Source organism: Microcebus murinus, chromosome 12 (assembly GCF_040939455.1).
Source record: "Microcebus murinus isolate Inina chromosome 12, M.murinus_Inina_mat1.0, whole genome shotgun sequence".
Taxonomy (NCBI): Eukaryota; Metazoa; Chordata; class Mammalia; order Primates; family Cheirogaleidae; genus Microcebus; species Microcebus murinus.
Window position 1 is genome coordinate 15,157,733 of NC_134115.1, and position 23,420 is coordinate 15,181,152.

At 44.7% G+C, this 23,420-nt stretch overlaps 1 protein-coding gene across 7 annotated transcripts in view; it reads right to left on the bottom strand.

Moving 5' to 3' along the window:
* Nucleotides 1-18,442, bottom strand: part of NTRK2 (neurotrophic receptor tyrosine kinase 2) — a 345,071-nt gene extending 326,629 nt beyond the window's left edge. Inside the window, exons 1-3 of one of the 7 annotated variants that reach the window (XM_076008573.1) lie at nucleotides 18,221-18,309; nucleotides 17,745-17,962; nucleotides 16,688-17,260 (exon numbers count right to left, since the gene is read on the bottom strand). In XM_076008573.1, coding sequence (XP_075864688.1) covers nucleotides 16,688-16,899 — 212 coding nt within the window. In that variant the 5' untranslated portion in view covers nucleotides 16,900-17,260; nucleotides 17,745-17,962; nucleotides 18,221-18,309. Of the gene's footprint in view, nucleotides 1-16,687; nucleotides 17,261-17,744; nucleotides 18,059-18,220 lie in introns of those variants that run through there. The other 6 variants (XM_076008574.1, XM_076008571.1, XM_076008572.1 and 3 more) reach the window with 6 other exon arrangements.
* Nucleotides 18,443-23,420: the final 4,978 nt, after the last annotated feature.

The window sequence follows — 23,420 nt, forward strand, 5'->3', positions numbered from 1 at the left end:
ATGGAAAATTAATTTGTCAATCCACCTGCGCATGGCTACCGGCATATTCAGTGATTTTTTTTTTCAATTCAGAAAAAAAAAAAATAGTGAGGAAAGGAACATTTTAGGCACAGTGTTTTACAATCCCAGGATTCTCCTAGTATACCAGTAAACCAGTCAAAAAAAAAAACGTATTCAGCCATAATGAGCTGATTCTTGAAACATTACATTTAGACCCAGACCTTTCAGAGGAAACAATAAAATCCATATGGGGAAGAGAGAAAGGGGAAAGCTGGCAGCTAACGGTGTTTAACAATCCTTGTAAACCACTAGGAACAGCTCTATGCTCTGCCCGTGATCTGTCTGTGTCTGTGATAATATCACAGAGTTTGTTGGGAAAGAGTCCAGCACACACTGCCCTTGTTGGCAACATGCACCACAGGCTTGAAGTCCCCTGAAGAGAGGCTGGGGTGTCATGATGGACAAGCCATCTGGAGAGCCTGGCTCCCCAATTGCACGCTCCCAGGACACATGCCCCCCACTTCCCCTGTTCCAGAGCATCATCAGAGCTCAAACCCACCATGAGGCAGAGGCCAGATCCACAAGGCGGGGCCCAATTAGTCTGGTCCGTACTGCCCTTACCTCTGGGCTCAGGCACGGGAACTTTGGAGGTGCTCACTGTACACTCGTCCAGCAAGTCCTTCCTCATGAGGCAAGAAGTCCACAGAGCCAATGGGATGCTCCGACCTGGAGATCAAACCCTCCCTTCTTGTCCACATACCCGGTATCCCAGAATTCCCTACCCCAAGACCCTGACTCCACTCCCAGGGCATGTGCAGGCCTTTCCCTTGGGTCTGTCCACCTGAGGGAGTATCATGCCATGGATGTGAACACCCCTAAACATGATGGAGTGGGGAAGGGGGAGGTCCCTGGATGTGAACACCCCTAAACATGATGGAGTGGGGAAGGGGAAGGTCCAAGGCTGCTGTCTGGAGCAGTGTAGACTGAGGTTGGATGTGTAGGCCAGATTGTCCACACACCTGCGTGTGAGGTCCCTTGTAGTTGTTGGGAGAGAGAGGGTGGGATCATCTAACTAGGGGCCTCCCTCTGTGCCCTTGAAACAGGCCATGTGACAGCACAAATGGCAGGAGCCCACCCAATTCTTCTCACCCTAGAAAAGCATTAGGTGGGAAGACACAGTCAAAACATATTTGTTGATTGACTAAATGAATAAATGAATCAATTGATCAATACAAATATATATAGAAGCTAATTCCTGTCATCAGTTGTCAGCTATCCATGGTAGAACATGACACTGTCAACAGAATGACTACCTTTTTCTGAACTGCACATGTATAGAGACACTAAATGCAATGAAAGGACAGCAATGACCTAGGGGATACAAGGGTTGACTTGGTAAGTAAAGGCTCAGTAACACCCTTTAGGAGCAGAGAGTTCAGCTCCAGAAGACGCTTGTTACTGGTGAAAGAGCAATTGCTTGAAAGGATAAACAAGGTAGCTAAGAAGTTAAATCCCAGAGCTCACCTAGACCTACCACGAGAGCCAACGATGCAACCAAAAAATAAGACTTGCTCATCAGAGTTAAACATTGTATGTTGGTTCCATAATTCCCATTCCTTTTTCTAAACTTAACTTTCAAAATACAAATGGAGTCTAAGCCATTTTGGTTTGTATATACATTATGAACATACTGTATCGTGTAAACATAAATAAATGAAACATAAATAGATGTTATTTATCTCAAGGGAGAAGTATCTTTGGGGATTATTCAACACAATCTGTTCACCTATAGACTTCCCCACTCTATTTTTAAAAGCCTTCCAATCTCATATGTCTATCAGTTGTTTTTTGATCAGTTTTGCAAACAACTATCAAAACTTCTTGGATGCCTGATAGTGTTAATTATTATAATATAAAGGAAGCCCTATGAAGCATTCCTAGGATCAGCCCATTGGATTTTGATGCAAAGGCACACAAGTATAATGTATTAGATGATACATTAAACTGGACCTGACACACTATGTTTTTATACTCCCGATGACTGCTGTTCTTTGAGAAAAATGAACAGCTTCTATCATCCACACTACAAGGAGGATAAATCACATCTGAAATCTCACAGCAGAATTGCTTTTTAAGCGAAGCACCATAAATGCAGTCACAGGGAAAACTGCAATTGATCCACAAGGATATCCATCGTTAGCTATTACAGGACAGAAAAGGCACAAATCTTTCTCATTAGACCTATTTGTTTGTTGGAGATCAGGTGTCCCTAGGATGATTGTTTTCTCTGGATCTACCTCTGTTGTTGAGCTTGCTGTTCTGCATGTCTCTTCATCTGCCGAATGCCCTGCTCCCCGCTCTCTTTGCTGTCCCTCCTTCCTGTTGGATACGTAATCAGCCTGCCTCATCAAGGCTTGGCCTTTTTTCCTTTCCACAATTAATCGATTTCTTACTGCGCATGAACTAACATTGTGCATTTTAATTCCATAAAGGTTATTTATGTAAACAAACATCTTAACCTGATGACTTGAGAAAACCCATGTCTACAGACTTACATACTGATGGCCCAGAGACCAACTAATAAATATTCTTATTTGGGACTCTAAATGGTGGGTTTATGAGTGGGGTGGGGGGGTGCTTCTGTGTGCATATCCACATGTATGGACATAACCATAACGTGGAAAACTAGAACGCTGTGCTGGGCGCTGGGAGTGACCTGCAAACAAGATCCACATGTCCCTGCCTCCATGCAGTTCCTATTCTAATGGTGTGTACAGACAGGTACACAGGCACCCATGGATGCACTAAGTGACCTTGCTGTGATGGAGGATGCAGGGGGAGGTAAGAGCACATGGCAGGGGGGACACAGCCCTGATGTGGAGGCAGAAGAAGGGACCCAGCAGCTGATGGTGAAAAGATAAGCAGCAGCGAGCAGAGGGAGGAGGCAGGGAGAAGGTTCCAGGCAGAAGGGACTGCCAGAGCGAAGCCTGGGAAAGAGTGACGGCAAAGCTCAGTAGGGGGACCTGAAAGCTCAGAGTGGCTGTGTCATGGCATGGAGGAAAGAGAGAGGCAAGAAATGAGGCTTGAGAAACGGGGCTTGAATCTGAGGACACAGGACTTCTAAGACTTTGACATATAAATGTAACACCATCTTAATTAAAAACTCCAATATCAAGTGGGGGAGCCAGACAGACAACTCCTAAAATTTATATGGAAAGATCATCATGCAAGAATAGTCCTGAAAATTCTGAAAGAAAAGACTGATGTGTAAGAATAATACTTCGAGAGTAGAAAAAAATGACAGTATGAAGATGTGGGAGATCAAAGTTTAACGCTGGGATACAACTAGACTGACTGGTTAAAGGAATAGGATAGATCCCCAAATAGACCCAAATATAAATATGGACTTCCCATAGAACAAAACTGTTACTCTAAATTAGTGAGGCAAAGATAGAATTATATAATGAATGATGTCAAGATACCTGACTTGCTGATTGGCTATCTTGAAAAAAAATAATAAAACAATTGCTACATCACTCCTTAGATTTTTTAAAAATCCAGACAGATGAAAGTTGTAAATACAAAAATATGAGATAGTAAAAGTAGTAGAAGAAAATATGTAAGACTTGCTTTATACTCTTAGAGAAGTGAAGATTCTTCTTAGCTACATTTACAACACATAAGTAAAAAAGGAAATAACAAATCTTACTACAAGAAAAATTTAAGCAGAGCATGGTGGCTCATGTCTGTAATCCTACCAACTCAGGAGGCTAAGTTAAGAGGATGACTGGAGGTCAAAAATTCAAGACCAGCCTGGGCAGCATAGTGAGACCCCATCTCTGGGAAAAGAAAAGAAAAATTAGCCAGGCAAGGGGGCGCTGGTTTGTAGTCCCAGCAACTTGAGAGGGTGAGGCAGGGAGATCACTCAAGCTCATAAGTTCAAGGCCACAGGGAGCTATGATCTCACCACTGCATTCCAGCCTGGGTGACAGATCAAGACTCCTCCTCTAAAAAAATAAAAATAAAAATTTAATTCTGCTTTACCAAAAAAAAAAAAAAAAGAAATATTATAATCCATAATCAACATCAAAAAACAAGCAAAATATTAGGCAAAGTACAAATTTTGTTATTTTTGGAAAAAGCTACCAACCCAATAGAAAAAGAGAATAGCTATGGGATATGACCATACAAATGACCTTGATACATATAAAGAGTTTCAATATGAATCAATTACAGAATTGCAAAACAAGCAATCCAGATACTATTTCCCAGGAATGTGATCGACAAAGGTTTGATAGAGAACATTGACTTAGTTGTAGAAAAGCAGACACTCCCAGTTTTGGTGGGAGAATAAAATGATGTGGCCTCTTTGTAAGACAACTTGGTAATATCTATAAAAAATCAGAAATTTTGCAAATGTCCCTGCAATTCATATTATAGAAACTTTTCCTACAGGTAAAATCACACATGTGTGCAAGAACTCGCACACCAGGAAGCTGGTTAAAGTAAAGTCTCTTCATCCAATGGATTACTGTGGGTCTGGGAAGAAAATAAGGTCAGGGCACATACACTGATATAGAAACATATTTAAGATGCATTGTTAAGTGAAACACTACCACTACTTAGAGTAGCAGATATAGCATACATACCCTCACTTATGTACAAACAAAAAAGACATATATTTGTGCTATATATGTAAACAAATTATTTCTGAAAGGAAACTGCCACAAACTAAAATCAGCAGCTGCTACTGGAGAGGGGGCTGAGAGATTGGAGGGTTGGGGTAGATGGAGGGAAACCAACTATTCATTGTATTCTCCTTAGTGCTATTTGCATTTTTTATCACATTCAGTTATTTTTTCTAAAAAAAAAAAAAGCTAATTACTAATAAAATTCCATGTGGTAAAATTAATGCATTTCAGAGAAAAGATGAGCAAAATCACTTGAAAGAATCTGAAAGGCTCCCAGGCTTGAAAAGGCTTGGCTAAAGGCACTAACCTTTCCAAAGAAAGAATGCATCCATCAGCATTGGTGCTGGGCAGTGAATGAAGGAGAGAAAAAGGAGTGTCCATCCAGGGACACAGGTCTGGGCCAAAGTACTTGAAGTTCTACATTCCCTTTGTGAAGGCTCTCCCATTATGGAGATGGATGCCTCAGGCAAGCTTAGCTTAATGCCATTTAACATTTTAAATGCAGAATTAAATGCCCTTGCTCTAATTCCAAGATCGCCAAGCAGGCTTCCAGTTGCAATTTGTTCTTTTTTACAGAGCTGCTGGTGTAGAAAGAGACTGTTATGCTTATCTATGCATTTCTGGTCCATGTAATAGTTATATGCCTCTTTATATAGCAATATAGTAACAATCTGGTTCTATTTTTGAAAAACTAAAACAAAAATAAACAACTTTGGACTTTATTTTAAGAGACATGAGGAGCCACAGGGCAACTATAAGCAGTGACATGATAAGATCAGCATTTTGGAAAGACAACTCCAGCTACAGTGTGGAAGATGGGCAGACAGGGGACAAGACTGGAAGCAGGGATGCAAAGCAGAAAAGTGTTGCAGTATTTTAGGCAGAAGATAATGGTGGCATGAATTCAATTCCTTTTACATAAGTATTTATTTGATGTTTATTTCCCTCCCAGGCTGCAAACTTGATAAGAAGAGGCTGAGTCTTTCTCACCATGTCCCCAAAGACCCAATCAATATTTGCTGAAAGAAACAAAGAATGAATAATGGCATTAGGGATAAAAAGAATTGGACAAATTTAAGAAATATTTAGGAAAATGAATCAGCAAGACTTATTAAGTGAGTGGCTTATATTGCTGAGTGGACAGTGGGCCATCCATTAAGATAGGGAAGACTGGAGATGGGTATGGGGCAGTGATGATGAATTTAATTTGGAAACGGTAAGTGTGACACACTCTCCCATATCCAAGAGGGGTGTTGATTATGCAGTTGAGTGTCTGAGTCTGAAGCTCATCACCAATACTTGATGGGGAAATGGATTAGGACATTGCTAGCATGACGAAGGTAACAGAAGTCATGGATGAGGATGACACCACCCAGGGACAGCCCAGCAAGAGAAGCAGCCATAGGACAGAAGCCCAAGGAACATCAGCTTTTAAGGTAGGAGTGCAGAAATGGGAACCCACAAGTAAGGTGGAGAAGTAGCAGCCAGAGAGGGAGAGAGAAAACAAGAAACGTATCATGACACCAATGCCAAAGGCAAAGGAGGGAGTGGAAAATGGAGCCAAGTTCTGCTAAGAAGTCAAGTAAGACAAAGACAGAGTGTAGGGGACTGACATATATTTTCCTAGTTTAAGAATTAAAGTTAGTGAGTAATGTACGTGTTCTGCCCAGAGTGTTTGAAAGTGATCTGTTCCAGAAAAGGTCCTTGTGATAAACAAGGCTGTTGCCTAGAGGTATAACAAAGGACCTGAGTTATAAGTAAGCAAGAGCTACCCCGCCCCACAGCATCGGGGGTCTGGAGGCCACATGATAAACATATTGTTCCTGTGATTGCTTGCGTACACCCCATAAAATGGCTGGTTAGTCAATGATGGGTAAGACCCCTCAAGGGAGGGGCAACCTAAGCCATGCACAGCCACCAGGGTTCAGCCGAAGATCTTAGGGGGTCACCCTAAGAAGCTGGGGATGAGAAATGCCCCCTATGGCTCACCTTGCCCATCCTTGCTAATCTCGGTCCTTTATCTATGCCTAGTGCCTCAGAGTAACCACCTTGAAATTCGGAGTCAGGGGATATCTGCTTCCCTAAGGCTACGCATTCCGAAATTTATGGCTATCGCTGCCAAGCCTGGGCAGTTATGTACAAGAAACTAACTTTAATCTTTTAGAATATAAAAATAAAACACACCCAGCATATTATTACTCAAGTCAACCGTTTGTACGTGTGTCTGCGTTTTTCTTTGTGTTCTGCGTTTGTGTTTTATGTTCTGTGTTCATCCTCCATCCTGCAAATGGGCCACAACACAGAGAAATATGCCCCATGAAGGTCTCTGAGGACTGTGGTGGCATGAGTTTGATGAGACAGGATTAAAAGTGAGGAAACAGACACAATGAGTACACATCAGTCTTCTAAGATCTGGCCTTGAGGGGAGAGTGGAAAGGGCAGTGACCTCAGTCAGAGGCAGGAAAAGAGGGAGGGAATAGCCAGAAAGGAAAACATTCCTGAGATGGGAGAGAGAGATCTGATCCTGCCGATCTGAAAATGGCAGGTGGTAGAAAGAAACTGAAAATACAGGTGAGAGAGGAAAGGCCACTGATAGAGAAAAATTTAGAAGGATGAGTTAAGAGGTTAGCTTCAGCTAAAAGACACTCTAGCTCTTCCATTGTAACCGAAGAAAAAGGTGGATTGCAGATCCAGGCAGCTTACTCTAATGCGATACGAGTAGACGTAGCCACAGGCATACCAAAAATTATTTGGCAGAGAAAAAAACAACAACTGCCACTGTAGGAGGTAAGAATTAGGAACTTCTCATATCCAATGTACGCATCAATTATCTCCCACTGTTGGGAGTGTTTACATGTGTAGGCATCTGTGTCTCCCAGTGGATATAAACTACTCAGGGTCCCTTGCCTCAGTGGAGTACGCTGTTTGTCTGTAGTGTCCCCTGTCCTCGTGAACACAAGTGGAACTGAACTAACGTTTGCATGGAGTTTGAGTTAGATGGCAGCCAACACACATGACAACTGGGAAACATGTGATAAGCTATTCCAGTTAAGATGAAAAGAAAACCTGATGAGCAGAAAGATGAGATTTGATGTTGGTGAAAGCTTCTGTTCTGGGGGTGACAGAAGGTGGAGAGCAGCTAGAGACTGGGAAGTTGAAGATCAAGGTGCCATCGGATTCAAAGCCTGACGAGGGCTTGCTCCTCACAGATGGCACCGTCCATGTGTGTCCTCACACGGCAGAACGGACAAACAAGCGGTCTCTGGCCTCTCTTATAAGGGCACTAATCCCATTCTGCCCTCCTGACCTAACCGCCTCCCGAAGGCCCTACTTCCCAACACTGTTACCCTGAGGGATTAAGTTTCAACAGAGAAATTTTGGAGAAACACAAACACTCCATTGCACCAGGGGTACAAGAGAAACACCCAAGGAGCAAAATCTTCCATAACGTTCTTTGAGTTTGGGGTGGTAGCAGCAGAGGTTTGAATTGAAACTGGGAGCAAACCACAAACAGTATTCTGGTTTCAATTTTTTGTTTTGTTTTGTTTTGGTTTTTGAAAAGAGGCACTTATTTAAAAATCATACCTTATCAGGGAATTTAGAGGCCATCATGTCAAGCTCTCTTGCCTGGCATCCCCACCCCTGTACACACACTGCACAGAAGAATAAGCCACTTGCCCCACAGCGAGCGAGGGTCAGAGATTCTGGGCATAAGCACCTGCCACCTTGCAGCAAGGGACTCTGGGGTACATGACATATAAACAGCTCTTATTACAAAGGTTAGAGTTTAAAGGGCCCTATCTTATACTCTGATTTCTCTTCAGATCGAATAAATCTTTTGCCTTTTAAGGGGTCCTATCTTTTTAAATTGTGTTACACCGCAGAGGTTGAAACTGAAATTCCAGTATCTTTTGGTATAGATTATATTTTTCATTTATTTTGAGAACTGATCAAAGAATCAAAAGACAGACACAATAGGCCTCCCAAAAAGCCAGGCTGGCTAACAGGGTCGATGCACTAACACTCAAGCCCTTTACTTGGAGAAGGTGGTCCACCAGGTCCTGGCTGAGAGAAATCCAGAATGATTAAAACAAAATTAAAAGAGTGGTTTAAGGAAGTAAATTCTTAATTATTAGGAAAATTTTACATTCAAGATAATTGAGTCTAAAGGATCACATACAGTAGAGTTTTATACATAGATTTACATATTGATAGACACATGGTATACACACACGTATATTGTTCTGGTGTGTGTACATGTCTGTGTACAATTCTTGGGATATGAAGATTACAGGAAAGGGTAGGGTGCTAAATAGCAACTGAGCCTTATTTGCCATAAAAAAGAAACTCTAGGCCGGGTGCGGTGGCTCATGCCTGTAATCCTAGCACTCTAGGAGGCCGAGGCGGGCGATTGCTTGAGGTCAGGAGTTCGAAACCACCCTGAGCAAGAGCGAGACCCCGTCTCTACTATAAATAGAAAGAAATTAATTGGCCAACTAATATCTATATAGAAAAAATTAGCCGGGCATGGTGGCGCATGCCTGTAGGCCCAGCTACTCAGGAGGCTGAGGCAGAAGGATTGCTTGAGCCCAGGAGTTTGAGGTTGCTGTGAGCTAGGCTGATGCCACGGCACTCACTCTAGCCTGGGCAACAAAGCGAGACTCTGTCTCAAAAAAAGAAAGAAAAAAAAATACAAGAAACTCTATATGGTCTGAGGTTACTAACATTTTTATTTTCTATGAGAAGATGCCATATTACCAAAGGCTCCCAAATCATCTCCTAATGGTACAACAGACCGCCAAGGAGCCAAATGGGCGGGGAGAAGACAGAGGACAGACATGAGAGGAAGGCTCAGCCCTCCACCCTCCCACTGCCATGAAGTTTAACCTGTGAACACGTATTGAAATCCCTGGACCTCTCCCAGGATTTCCAGAGCTCTCAAAGCCAAGTTTGGGCAACCAGGTTTAAGCACGGGGCCCCTGAGTGAGCCACGGGACAGGAGTCTGTGCCTGTTCACGCTCTGCTTGAGCAGAGAGCCAGGCAGGCTCATTGCCCTGACAGTCTCAGAGCAACAGCGTCCCGCCTACTTCAGAGTGAGGTCTGAAGCCCAAATAAGCAGATATCTGCAGAGGGCCTTTCAGGGTAGGGGGAGAAGCCCTTCCTGAAAGTGAACTTATGTCCTGGAAGCGTGGACATAAGCTCTGACGGGAGAAGTCTCAGAGCAGGGCAGGAACAGCGCACAAAATGGTAGCCGAATGAATTCTGGAGGAGAGCCAACAACCCTCGAGTTTGCCCGCATCTCAGTCTCAGGGCTCTGAGAAGGCACAGGAAGAAAAGAGTGTGGAAGAATACACACTTTCCTGGGCGCTAACGCAGGCTCTGTATAGAGGGCTGTGTGCTCCTCCACCTGCACCGGCCTCCACATGCACCGGCCTCCACCTGCACCAGCCTCCACCTGCACCAGCCTCCACCTGCACTGGCCTCCACCTGCACCGGCCTCCACCTGCACCGGCCTCCACCTGTACCAGCCTCCACCTGCACCGGCCTCCACCTGCACTGGCCTCCACCTGCACCGGCCTCCACCTGCACCGGCCTCCACCTGTACCAGCCTCCACCTGTACCAGCCTCCACCTGCAATGGCCTCCACCTGCACCAGCCTCCACCTGCACCAGCCTCCACCTGCAACGGCCTCCACATACAACGGCCTCCACCTGCACCAGCCTCCACCTGCAACGGCCTCCACCTGCACCAGCCTCCACCTGCACCAGCCTCCACCTGCAACGGCCTCCACCTGCACCAGCCTCTCCACCTGCACCAGCCTCCACCTGCACCGACCTCTCCACCTCCGCCAGCCTCCACCTGCACCAGCCTCCACCTGCACCGGCCTCTCCACCTGCACCAGCCTCCACCTGCACCGGCCTCCACCTGCACCAGCCTCTCCACCTGCACCAGCCTCCACCTGCACCGGCCTCCACTTGCACCAGCACCCTGACTGTGGAGAAGACCCTGGGCAACGGTCTTGGTGCTGCCCCGTCTTCCCTGCCCTCCCGCCACCCCCTCCCGCCAGGACGGCCCAGGCACAAGCTCAGCACCCCTCACTGCTGCCAGCTCATGAAAGCTTTTCTCCACAGCCCAGCTTTTGTGTATGAATTGCCTAGAGAAGAGGATCATTTGAAATTTAAACACACACACAGTAAACCAAACAAAAAAATGTATTTGTTCTATGTGAAGACAAGTCTATTGCTTTGGGATCAGCAGCTCATGTACTTTTCCACTACCTGGTCTTTCGCAGATATGAGTTTGCACAGACTTAGCCATACTGAGCTTGTCTTCCCACTGCTGACACTTCTAGAACGGTAGGCCAGAGTTAGGCGCTCAGTCTGAGAACACAGAACAGAGGGGAGGCACCCTAAAGGAGAGGCCAAGGCATTTATTTGGATGCCAGGAGAAAGAGCTTCCAGCCCCCACAATGCCTTTAATGAGTCAGCCTTAAGCGAGTCTCTTCACTGCCCGTGGTTTTTGCAAAGAGGAGGCTGGAGCAGATCATTTCTAAGGCCCCTTCTCTTTCTGAGGTCCTGACTCTAAGTGACCCCCCTGAACTCTGTGACCTTGAATTCATTAGCCCAGTACTAACATGCCATCAGCCTTGTTAGCAGCTCAGATTGAAAAAGACATGGTTTGGGGGAGTTCAGAGCAGACACTGAAAACATGCCCATGTGACACTCTGACACCAGAGGCCTTCACAGTCACACACTGCCAGACTCTGAGCACCTGGCACCACCTTCTTCCTTCGCAACTGGTGTGTAAACTGCATTATCTCCATAACTAAAGCTTCAGGAAACTTTAGAGCCTGGAGAAACTCATCTGAGCGCCAAATCCAAAGCCCTCAGTTTACACCTGACAAGTTTACACCAGAGACATTAAGGGGCTGCTTCAAGATCGCGTAACCAGTTAATGGCAGCCATTGGGATGCATTTCCAGGTCTCCTGACTCCGGCTTCCCATGATGTACTTAAAAAAATGTGCAGAAAGAACTTAGTATCTGTGCATTACTCTCCTTCACGGGGTTATTTTTTTTAAATAACTTCAGGAGCATTCACTCATCCATCTCCCAGATCAATACAATTTCCCAGTCCTTTGGACACCCCAGAGAGCAAAGTAAGTAGTGAGCAGGCACCCAGTTACCTGGGATCTTGCTTTTGTAAATGGAAATTGATCAGCAATCAAATGTAGAGTTAAAATTATCAGAACACTGCAAGGCTCAGATCTCTGCCATTTGAGGCTGGGGGCAGGGGATATCTGTGTTTTAAAATAGCCTGACCAAGTAGATTATGAAAATGATCAATCAACTATTAATAATCCAAGATTCAGCAGTTTTTTTCGCTCCCTCTCTCTCTCTCTCTCACATACACACATCAAACAAGTAAAAAGTTTGCCATGCCTAAATAATCTCTTCCCCTAAATCCTCTTATTGATTTATAGGCATCAAGAAAGACCAAAAACTGGCATTGCTTCAGGGGTCAGCAGATTCAATGCTACATCCTGCCCCATAGCTTTTGAACCTATAGGAGGCTCTCTAGAGAAGTGGTAAAGTAGCCTACAGGATAATGCCAGTGCATGGTATTCAATAATGGTTTGATAATGCTTCTTTCCCTAACAGGCAAGATGAGCAATGAGTTAAAACTGGAGGCATTTGCCCAAGAGGAAAAGAAAAAAGGAAAGAAATTCAATTCCCCTTCCTCGGCTAAACAAAAACTCTAGGTTTTATACTTCTACGACCTAGATATAGTCAAAGAGATCATACAGAATGTTCCTAGGGAGAAAGAGATCTCAACTCTCAGCTGTTCAGCCAACTTTTCAGCTTAGAAAACATCTTTACAAGGGAATACTGAAATAGACACAAACAGAGGTTTATGAGATAGAAACAGTGAAAGACCTTAAACAGACCTAAATGCAGCAGTAGGGAGCTGTGGCCACATTGTTTCAACTTCCCATTACATATTTGTGAGAACATATAACCCAGGCTCTTCTCTTAACTCCAGCTCTCTGAATTCCCATTAGGAAATATCACTTTTCAGAGAAGAAAAAAATCAAACACATTTTCCTATACAGTAAATGATGGGTGATGGAAGGGGAGGTGGCAGAGAGGGTCAGAAGGGTCATGAGGCTTTTCAATTGTTTTACCCAGAATAACAAAAGTCTCCATATTGCAGATATTGAAGGTATGAAACTAAGAAGGCTTCACATGGTTGTGCCGAGCTGAAGTCTGTAAATATCTACACTATGAAGACAGCATGTTTTCAACTCGAGCTTGCAAGTTGTATTAAATAATGAATGGTGTAAATTAGACTGCCTTATTTATTAACAAGCCCAGTGTGCATTATGTAACCACACTCCATATTTAAATACATGGTTCTTAAATGCATATAAAGCACAATCCAAAGTTCTAGAACCCCCAATGGAAGGGCTGAGAAGTAAATACCAGAGTGATAAAAACTGATGTCTTTCACTGAATCTTTGCAAATGCCAGGAATTTTTTTTAAGTACGATTAATTGCAATGGCAGAGCTTATTAAGGTGAGAGGGCCAAAATCAATGTATTAATGGCATAACATTACAGCTGCTTAACCAGCAGTAACAATAAATCGTACATAGAGGCTCTGAGAGTAGAAGCTGAAAATTCTATTTCAGTTGTGCTAGGAGGAAAAATACTAGACTTGTCTCCAATATTACCCGCAAATCAGAGAATATCACTCAAGAAATTCAGAAAAAGATCCCTCTTTGTCTTCATAAAACATGTGCAATATAAAAATGCATACTCTTCCACAACAACGTGGATATACTTAACACCACTGAACTGTAAACTTAAAAATGGTTAAGATAGTAAATTTTAGGTTATGTATTTTTTACCACAGTAAAAAAAAAAATGCATTACTTATTTTGACCATGCCTTTTCCCACTTGGGTGAGACAGAACTTGTCCTTTGCAATGCACTTTGGCATTTGATGCAACTGGGACTTCAATGGCTGGTTACATAATTCCAACAACAGGCTTCACTCTTGAATTCCATTATATGTGACACTGGTAGTGTTTTTAAATCTATTTTAACACTGCTGTGGTATAACCATTTCCAAATAACAGGACCTGCCACTTAGCAGTGCAACATTGGGCAGGCGTGATATATATCTATAGATAGAAAGATACAAATCTAGATATATCACATTAGAGGGTAAAAAGTATGGGACAGATACTATGGTGGGAAGATTTTTAATAAAACAGGTTCAAACAGTGACTCTGAAAATAAAATGTCAGCTTAGCTTAAAACACACATATAAAAAATCCTACTCTTTAATTAAACTATACATATATTTTTTAAATTTCTTCTATTTGCATCCTCAGAACCCTATGGGCGCAGGGGTTTAATATACAGATACTGAAAAATACACCATTTTTAAATGATGTGGTAAACTGTTGCTTCAGCAAGTTTTAATCACAGTTTACTTTCAGTATTCCTATTTTTTTAAAAAAAATGGAAATGCGTAACTTCAGGTTCACGCCATTAAACTAGAACTTTAAAACAGGTTATTTAAGGAATGCCACTGGGTCTAATAATAAAGTAAAAAAAAAAAAAAGTGTAATTTGGTTCCAACTGTAGCTGGTATCCACTGGCCAAAAATTTAAAAGCTACTCAAGCAAACATTAATATGTAAGAGAAAGAACACAGATGGTATCTTATAAGGATGAGCGTGGAATAAGGGCATCTACTAATGTCACTTTAAGATCAAAAAAGCAGAATTCAAAATACTTATACAAAGTGCTTTCCAAACTAGTATTGTGATATGTTTTACAAAGACACCAGAGCATAAATTGGCTGGGCTCAAACAGGGCTGAGGAACAGAGTAATGTACCTTTTCTCAGAGCTCATATCTACTCAGCCTAATATTACTAACCTAATTCCCTGCCCTTAACACTTAGCCTTACCCCTCCACTCTCCAATCCCTCAATCCCAATGGAGTTTCAAATAAAAATAAAAGTAGAAATTAGGAGTGCCACGATTGAATTAATAACTGTGACAAATGCTTTAGTCAATATATTTTTTTAAAATCCATTTTAAAAAGCCTGAAAATCAGAACCTGCCATCAGATATAAAAGAAGCAACAACAACAATTAGGAAAGCTCTGCTCAAATCTATTGATTTCATATATATCGGGCACCCACAAGAGTTCGAAATAATAATTTTTTACATTTAAAGATAGTTTTATTTTCTACTTCTCAGATGGTGGTATTAAACATATCAAAGGGAAAAAATTAAAGTGAAAATGATCATCCCTATGTCATTTCTTTCTTCATTATATGCACCTGTCATCTAATACAGAATTTAGAAACAACCCCCCTCCCCAACACACAGCAACAGTGTCTAACTGTATAGAGGCACTCCCCATGGTCTCAAAATAGACTGAAGGGCTCTGAATTCCATATGGCCTCCTCCATCTGACTACTGATGCCCCATCTTGTGAGAAAGACAGATTCTGACAAAAGGCCACAGACACTTTGGACCAGGCTGGTGGGCCTGGACCAGCCCAGCCCAAGCCTAACAGAGTTGGAGCCCTACCCACCCTTCCTCTCCGCCTCTGGCTCCTGCTCTCCCTGCCAAAAAGACTGAGATCCTAGCATCCTGGACTCAGCCCGACAGCTGGCTGCTCCCAGCACATCTCAGCAATGCTAGGCCTGCACAGCCCCCCTGCCCTGGCCTTAACAACGTGAACATCAGCAGCAGAACAGGCAACAGAGACTAGGAAGGTCTCTTACTTACATTAAAAAACAGGTTATCTCGGTCAACTACGTTGGCAGAAACATGGTTGTGCATTTTCTGTTGGGGGGGGGGAGATGCATGCGCACTCGACAACCGGAAGGCCACAGCCCAAGCCTTACTTTCAGGCTGCCTATCTCAGTGTCAAACACGGTAAGGAAAACTGGGAGAAACTTTGCCTTACGATCCTCCACAAGGATGAAAAAAATCTCATGTAAATGAAATGGATGAAATGACAAAGTCCCTAGGAAAAAAAAAAATAATAACACCTCCAGCAGAGGTGGCACAGGAATGCTAGGGAAAGGACTTGCTGGGTAATTTTTGTCACAAGGCACCAGAAGAGAACAGAAATACACAGTTCTGCTTCTCCATCATGCCAGCTCAAACATTTCCAGGGACATAAGGGTCCGATGCTAAAGCCAGCATTCATCAGAGTACTATACACTGCTCTACCATCCAACCTAGTCCCGGGAAATTATTCATTCAATGGGCAATTAAGATTTATAATCCAAATGGTCTCAAAATCATATCTCTAGGAAGTCAAGTCCAAATTAAATCAGACTAGGCTTTTAGGCTTCCAATGATCACATTTTCTCTTTTGAGCGAGTGCATTTCAACACTCAGAACTTCTCCTCTTACAGATCATTTTCAAGGCCATCTCTGGATGCAATCTTCTAAGCAAAATCTGATATATAAAATGAAAAGGGAAACTGGTTAACTCTAAACCTCAGAGAAATACGTTAAGGGAGAGACTCTCGCTGCCTTCAACAGATTTCGGAAAGTTAATTATTTTAACCTCCTTTCTAGTAATTATTACTGGAAATTCCAACACAACATATAGTACTTTATAAAACAAAAATGTCCAAAATTAAGTTATTGCACACAGGCAAGCCTAAAGCACACCCAGCAGAGCTTTGAAATATAAAAAGCATATCAAATTCCTCGCCCTCCACCACACATATTATTGGCATATATATTTAAAACTTATTTTAAAGTGTCACACTTCTCCCTGCACTAGCAGCCCCAAGCCAGTGAAATAGGTATCGGACTGACGGCCCAGCCCTGTGTCTCTTCTCGGACTTCTCCCCACACTTGGGACAGCATTCACTTCCAGGACCTACCCACCTGGCCAGCTGGGGCCTCAGGAGCTAAAGAAAGAAAGAAGGAGGGAGAGCACCAGGAACTCACATTTCGGTGATGTTCTCAGGTTCTGCACTGTTAGGATCCAGCCTCGGAAATGCCACGATGCCAGGGGAAGGGTCGCTGCAGGAGATCCGAGAAGCGCCGCACGTGCAGGACGTGGGGCAGGCGAGAGCGGCCCTCCAGAAGCCCGCAAGCAGCCAGCAGAAGCCCCAGAGCCGCGCCATGGCGGGTCCACGCCACCTCGTCCAGGACGACATCCCTCGCCGCCAGCGCCAGCCCGAGTGTCTGTCCCCGCGCTGCTGCACCGGCCGGCTTCCCCCACCTGTGCGGGCAGGCCTTCCCCGCGCCTGCAGCTCTATCGACTCCTGGCTGCTCGTCGCGGCCGCTCGCAGTCCAGAGTGCCCAAGGCTGAGCCGGCCCGGGCGGCGCGCGTTCGGGCGGGCTGCACAGTTCACAGCGGCCGGGGCATCGCGGGCCGCCTCACAGGGGGCGCTACCGCCGCTGCGAGCTCCGCCGCGGCCGTCGCTGCATGGCCCGGCGCGCCGGGCGCTGCCCGGGACTCTCCGAGGCGCAGGCTTCTGGCTAGAGGCGCACAGGGATCCGGCACACACCTCGAGGCTGAGGACAAACAGACACGCGTGAGACTGGGCGCAGGACCCGGAGCGCCACGAACTGGGCACTCTCCCTCCGCACTCGCCTCACCCCCACCCGGGCCCGGCCGGGCGACTGTGCATGGACGAGTGCCCAGTTCCGGCCCGGGAATCAACTTGCCCCGCGATGGCACGGCCGCCTCGGGAACCGCCAGTGTGCCCACTCTCTCTCTCTTCAAGCCTGAGGCCAAGGGAGAGGAGGTAGGAAAGGGCCCCCGAGACAGGATTCCACGACACATGCTGGGCGGAGGACCCTTTCGAGGGGGGCGCGGAGACTGCTGGCGGCTGCGGCTCCGCGACGCGCCGCCGAATGATGCTGCAGAATCCGCCACGGCCCGGCGCGGGAGGCGCGGGCAGGTGGCGCGGCACGTCCCACCTGGGGAGCAGCGGCGGCTGCCCCAGGGGGGACAGTGAGGGCCGAGGCGACCGAGGGTACTGTCTGCGCTGCTCACCCGGGCTGCGGCGCCTCACGCCCGCCGGCGGCGCCCGGGTCCAGGCTCCTGCTGCCGCCGGGCACCGAGCGCGGAGAGCGCGAGCGAAGGAGCGAGCGAGGCTCCGGCTCCAACCCAATTCCGGGAGCCGCCGCCGCCGCCGCCGCCGCCTCTGCTACTGCTGGCGAAGTGACGTGAGGGCTGACGCAGAGCAGGGGCAGAAACTCCAGAAAATTAGTCTGAAATCCAAAAACACACACGCTCATACACACACAAACCCATAACACCCTCCAGACAAAAGCAACGGGGAGGGGAGGGGAATCTGGGGGCGAGCGGGGAGGAGGGAGGCATCGGTGCCACTGGCCAGAAGCAGACAGCAGCAGCATGTGGGAGTTCACACACGCGCGCACACACACGCACACATCCTGGCCGTGGAGACACGAGCGCGCGTGCGTGTGTGTGTGTGTGTGTGTGTGTGTGCATTTAGATCCAGGTACCTCTGAGATGAACCGTTCCGCTGCTTGACGCCTCCTGGTCCCTAATTCACACCGTGTCTTCTACCATCGCAGCAGAGGCTGGCTGTCTCCCTTTTTGAAATGGAAACCGGGCTGGGTTCAGCTCTGAAAAATGCGCTGATTCTTATTATAGGAATCCTCCCTCCCCTCTCGCTCCCCGCTGCGTTCTCCTTTCCCACCCTGCCTAAAAGGGAGGACGAGCTATCCTAAAAATAAATAAATATTGTAAACACCAAAACGTGTTCCGCATTGGTAACCAAGGATCACCGCCCCCAATCCGGGCCACCTATTTGGGGATCAGTGGGATCAGAGGCTCTTCCTGTTGGTGCTTTTGGAGAGTAAAAGGAGTCTCCAAACACACTCTAGCTCCCTAAGTGGGTCCTTTTCCTGCTGTTTTTTTGCTATCACACGCTGGGGAAACAGAGACATGTGAGGGGCAGGGAGCGCGCTGACGCGAATTGGGTTCTCTAAATGCGCGGCAGGGCAGCAACCCTTATCTGTCCGATGTGTGGCGCCGCCTCATTTTCTCTCCTTCTTTAACCTGGCAGGACGCAGCCATTCCCAGATCGCAGCTGCACTCCCCGCGACGCCCACCCCCACGCGGGGCACCCCGAGCCCTTGCTCCCCGGCCGTACCTTGCGCGTGTTCATGTGTGCGCGGGTGTGCGCAAACGCGTGCCCTGCGCCCGCGGGGCCCGGCGCACGTTATGCACCCAGCTACCAAGAAACCTGGCGCTGGCAGAGCCTCGGGGTCTCACTAGGGACAAATGAGGAGATGCGGCAGGGTCGGGTGACACACCGTAACTGCTCTGCGGGCGTAGTTAAATGATGGCTGCGGGGCATTCGCAAGCCTTGTCTGAGAATCCGTCTTTCCATTTGCGGCTCGGAGAGTCTGTTTTTCCGCAGTCATTTAAAAGGGAACTGAGAAAATGCACCGCAGTGCCTGACACTTCCGAGGGCTCTGGTGCCCCCGCGCGGGCGGAGAGTGCCCGCCACGCTCCGGAGCACCAGCCACGGCCGCGGTCGCCGCGGGCACTGCGCTGGGGGCGCGCTCCGGCGCCAGATGCGCAACCGGCGGCGCCCTACGCGTGCGCGTCCCTGCCCGGCAGGTGAGCCGCTCGCCTGACCTCGCCGACCTCCTGCTGGGGGAAAAGGCTGGCGGTCCTTCCGCTCGAGAGAGGGCAACGGGCTGGAGTCCTGTCCAAAATATAGTAATGGTCACCGATCTGCCCGCAGAGGCTAAGGATGGGAAGGACCGGGAAACCGAACGTCAGCGTGAACGCTCGGATCTAGGCTACGCCTTAAATATTACAAGGGGAACGTAAAGCATGTAGTGGAGCTTTTGTACAGACCCCAGGCACGGAGTGTAACCGCGAGATTCCTCGGGCAGCACCCAGAAATGTCGCTGCAGCCCCGAAGACGAGGCCAGTAGGTCGGCCTCACCACTGTCACCAGGCTGTGATACGAATCGGGTGCCGAATGGCCAGGCTGAAGTTTGTTCCTCGGCTTGGCCTCCGTCCTCCGCTGGGTGAGGACATGCCAAGGAAGGGAAGCCAAGGGCAAAAATCTCCTGGTCCAGGTCGCACAGTAAAACTCCGCCTGTCTTGCCAGTGTCCTTTAAGTGGAGAAGCCCCTGCGGAACACTTAGGGGAGAGCTGTGTGCATAATTACCCACGTCGCTCTCACACTCCCCACGCTCACCCCATTTTTTCTCAGAAATGGCCCATTTGCGCCCTAGTGGCTGCAGAGTGTCAATGCAGTGCTCAGAGAATCGGCAGTTTTAGAGAGGTTTGTAGACCAGAAAATTCTAATTATGTTGGAATATTTGTAGAATTTGTATTAGAATAAATATACGCTACTATTATATTTGGATTCTAAATATATTCATTGAATATATAGCACTTAAAAGTAGAACTGGCGGCCCCACTTCTAATCGCCCTCCCCCACCTCTACTTTTGCATCCATAGTAGTTTGTCTTTTTAACAGATCATTTACGTATTACATTTATTGTGGGTTCTTTATTTTTCCCAGTAGAATGTAAACTCCACGAAAGCAGGGATTTTTATCTATTTTGTTCATTGATATATCTCAAGCACATAGTAGATATTAGAATGTGTGTGTGTTTCATGAATAAATGAAATAAACCAAAGTTGAGATCTCACTTTCTCATCCTCTAACCCTGCAAGTCTGCCTGAATAAATCCCCCTGAACACTCTCCCTCCCACTTCCACAATCCTGAATATTCCCTGTGCTCTGAGTGCTCATAGCACTTCTTGAAGCCTTGCTTTCTGCCGCCTCTAAGTAGCCAGAAGTGTTTCAGCACTGGGCCAGGGAGGGCCTCCCTCTCATCCATGCTGGTAACTCAAACTACCACGCACAGTGTCTAGAACACAGTGGCAATAAATAACGAATTCTATCTTAACTGATGGAACTGTGGGACTATCTTAATTTTAAGGTCTACAAGGTATTTCCCAGAGATCATTTCAGAGATTGTTAGACCATAGTTTTGTAGGGGATGATGACCATTTTTCAGATAGATAATGTGAAATAGAGATGATTTTCTCCAGATTCCTCCAATGCAGGGATAGAAACTAAGCATTGCAGGCTTCTGCCTGACCTGGACAATAATATACTAGATGGTTTCTCAAACTATTTTGACCATGATCCACAATAGGAAATGCCTTTTATATCACAACCCCATGCACACATCCAGAAATGCATATACTAACTAAAAAAAAGTTTCACAAAACAAAATTTATTTACCCCTAATGCATGGAATGCACAAATACTTTCTATTCTATACCATTTCGTTGTGATAGTTATAATAACTCAATAAATTTTAGAATCCAATACTAAGTTGTAAGAAAAACAAAAAAGCAAAAATACTGACAATTCCTCTGGATAAGATGCAGTAATAAGGAACAGATTTAGTCTCCCAATCAACAACCACCAACACTCTGAACAAAATATATGAAACAACAGTTTTTAAAACAGTGAACATAAGATAATGAAGGCCACAGTTCAGGGAGAGGAAACCCAGACAGAGCCCAACTCCCTCATTTGAGGAGGCGTAGCTCATTCGGGATCACTGAGGTCAAGGGGGCAGCGCTCACAGGACTGAGCAGCAGGGAGGGAAGTAGTACACAGAGGGAGAACTCTGGAGATCTGCAGAGGGTCCCTCTCAATTATTCAGGAGAGACTGATTAACACATGCAGGTGAGGAAACCACCTGAGTGCAGGGAAAGAAGTACTGAAAAAATTAAAGGGAATAAGATCAAAGAGAAAGTCAAAAAGGAAATCGAAAACACTGCCTAGCAGAATTTGTAAGATGCCACTAAAGCAGGATTTAGGGGCAGTTTTATAGCACTAAATGCCTACATTAAAGGAAGAAAGATCTCTCACAAATAACTTCAGCTTCCACCTTAAGAAACCAGGAAAAGAGCAAATTAAACACCAAGTAAGCAGAAGAGAGGAAATAATGCAGATGAGAGTGAACAATTAAATAGAAAACAGAGAATACTGATGAGACTGAGAGATGATGCATGTTTTTCTGAGAAGATCAATAAAATTTATAAATAGCTAGTCTCACTGCTCAGGAATAGAAGAGAGAAGACACAAATTACCAATAACAGGAACGAGAGCGATGAAAACACTAGATATTGTATAAACATTAAAGAAATACTAAGGGTATATTGTGAACAACTTCATGCAAATAAATTTTACAACTTAAACTCATCACCAGTGAGATTTATCCCAGAAATACCTTGATTTCATGAAGGTAGAGAACAAGGGTTACTAGAAGCTAGGAAGGGTGGTGTGAGGATAAAGAAAAGTTGGTCAATGGGTACGAACACAAAGCTAGAGAGAAGGAATAAGTTCTAGTGTTCAATAGCACAGTAGGGTGACTGCAGTTAACAATAATTTATTCTATATTTCAAAATAGCGAGAAGATTTAATATGTTTCTAACACAAAGAAATGATAAATATTTGAGGTGATGGATATCCTAAATACCTTGATTTGATCACTATACATGGTATGCATGTATCAAAATATCACAGATACCCCATAAACATGTACAATTGTATCAATAAAATATATATTAAAATTTTAAATTATTTTCATAAAAAAATAAAAATGATAAAAAATCAATTAATATAAGCTACCATATTAATAAACTAAAAACCTAAAAGTATATGATCATCTCAAAAACACAGAAAAGGTATTCAACCAAATCCAACATCTAACTCTGAAAACTCTCAGCAAATGAGGAATAAAATGAAATATCCTCAACCAATAAATGAAATCTATAAAAAACCCCACAGCTAACTTAAAGTGGAAGACAGAATGCTTTTCTCCAAATAGTGGGAAGAAGCTAAGGAAATCCACTTTCACCATTTCCATTCAGTAACATACTGTAGATTTTAGTAAGTGCAATAAGTAAAAATAAATAAATAAATAAAAGGCACCCAGATTGGAAAAAAAGAGTAAAACAGTCTTTATAAACTCACAACAAATGGATGGGGCGAGCATTGTAGAGGGGAAGGGCATGCTTCTAATCCCTGCTTGGGTGAGGCAAAGTCACAAAATGTAACCAAAATGTTTGTACCCTCATAATATCCTGAAATAAAAGAAAGAAAGAAAGAAATACTAAATTTAACACTGTGCAATGAAAACCATAAAATATTGATGAATGAAATTAAATAAATAAATAAATAAATAAATAAATAAATAAATAAATAGAAAGACAAAAAAAAAACAGACAACATGATCTCCTATAGGAAAAATTCGACAGAATCTACAAAAAAGCTACTCATACTACTAAATGAATTTTCAAGTTTTCAGGATACAAGTTAAGCACTTAACAAATCAATTACATTTCTATATACTAGCAACAAACAATCATGAATTAAATTTTTAAAAATAATGCCAATTATGATAGCATCAAAAACATGAAATACTTAGAAATAAGCACAATCCATAAAATGAAAAATAAGGACGAATTGGTTTTTATAAAAATTAATAATTTCTGCTCTTCAAAAGAATACATTTAATAGATTGAAAAGTAAACTCACAAAATAGGAAAAATATTTGCAAATCATGTATCTGATAAAGGACTGTATCCAGACTACATAAAGAACTCTCAAAACTCAATAATAATAAAACAATTTCTTTAAGTGTACAA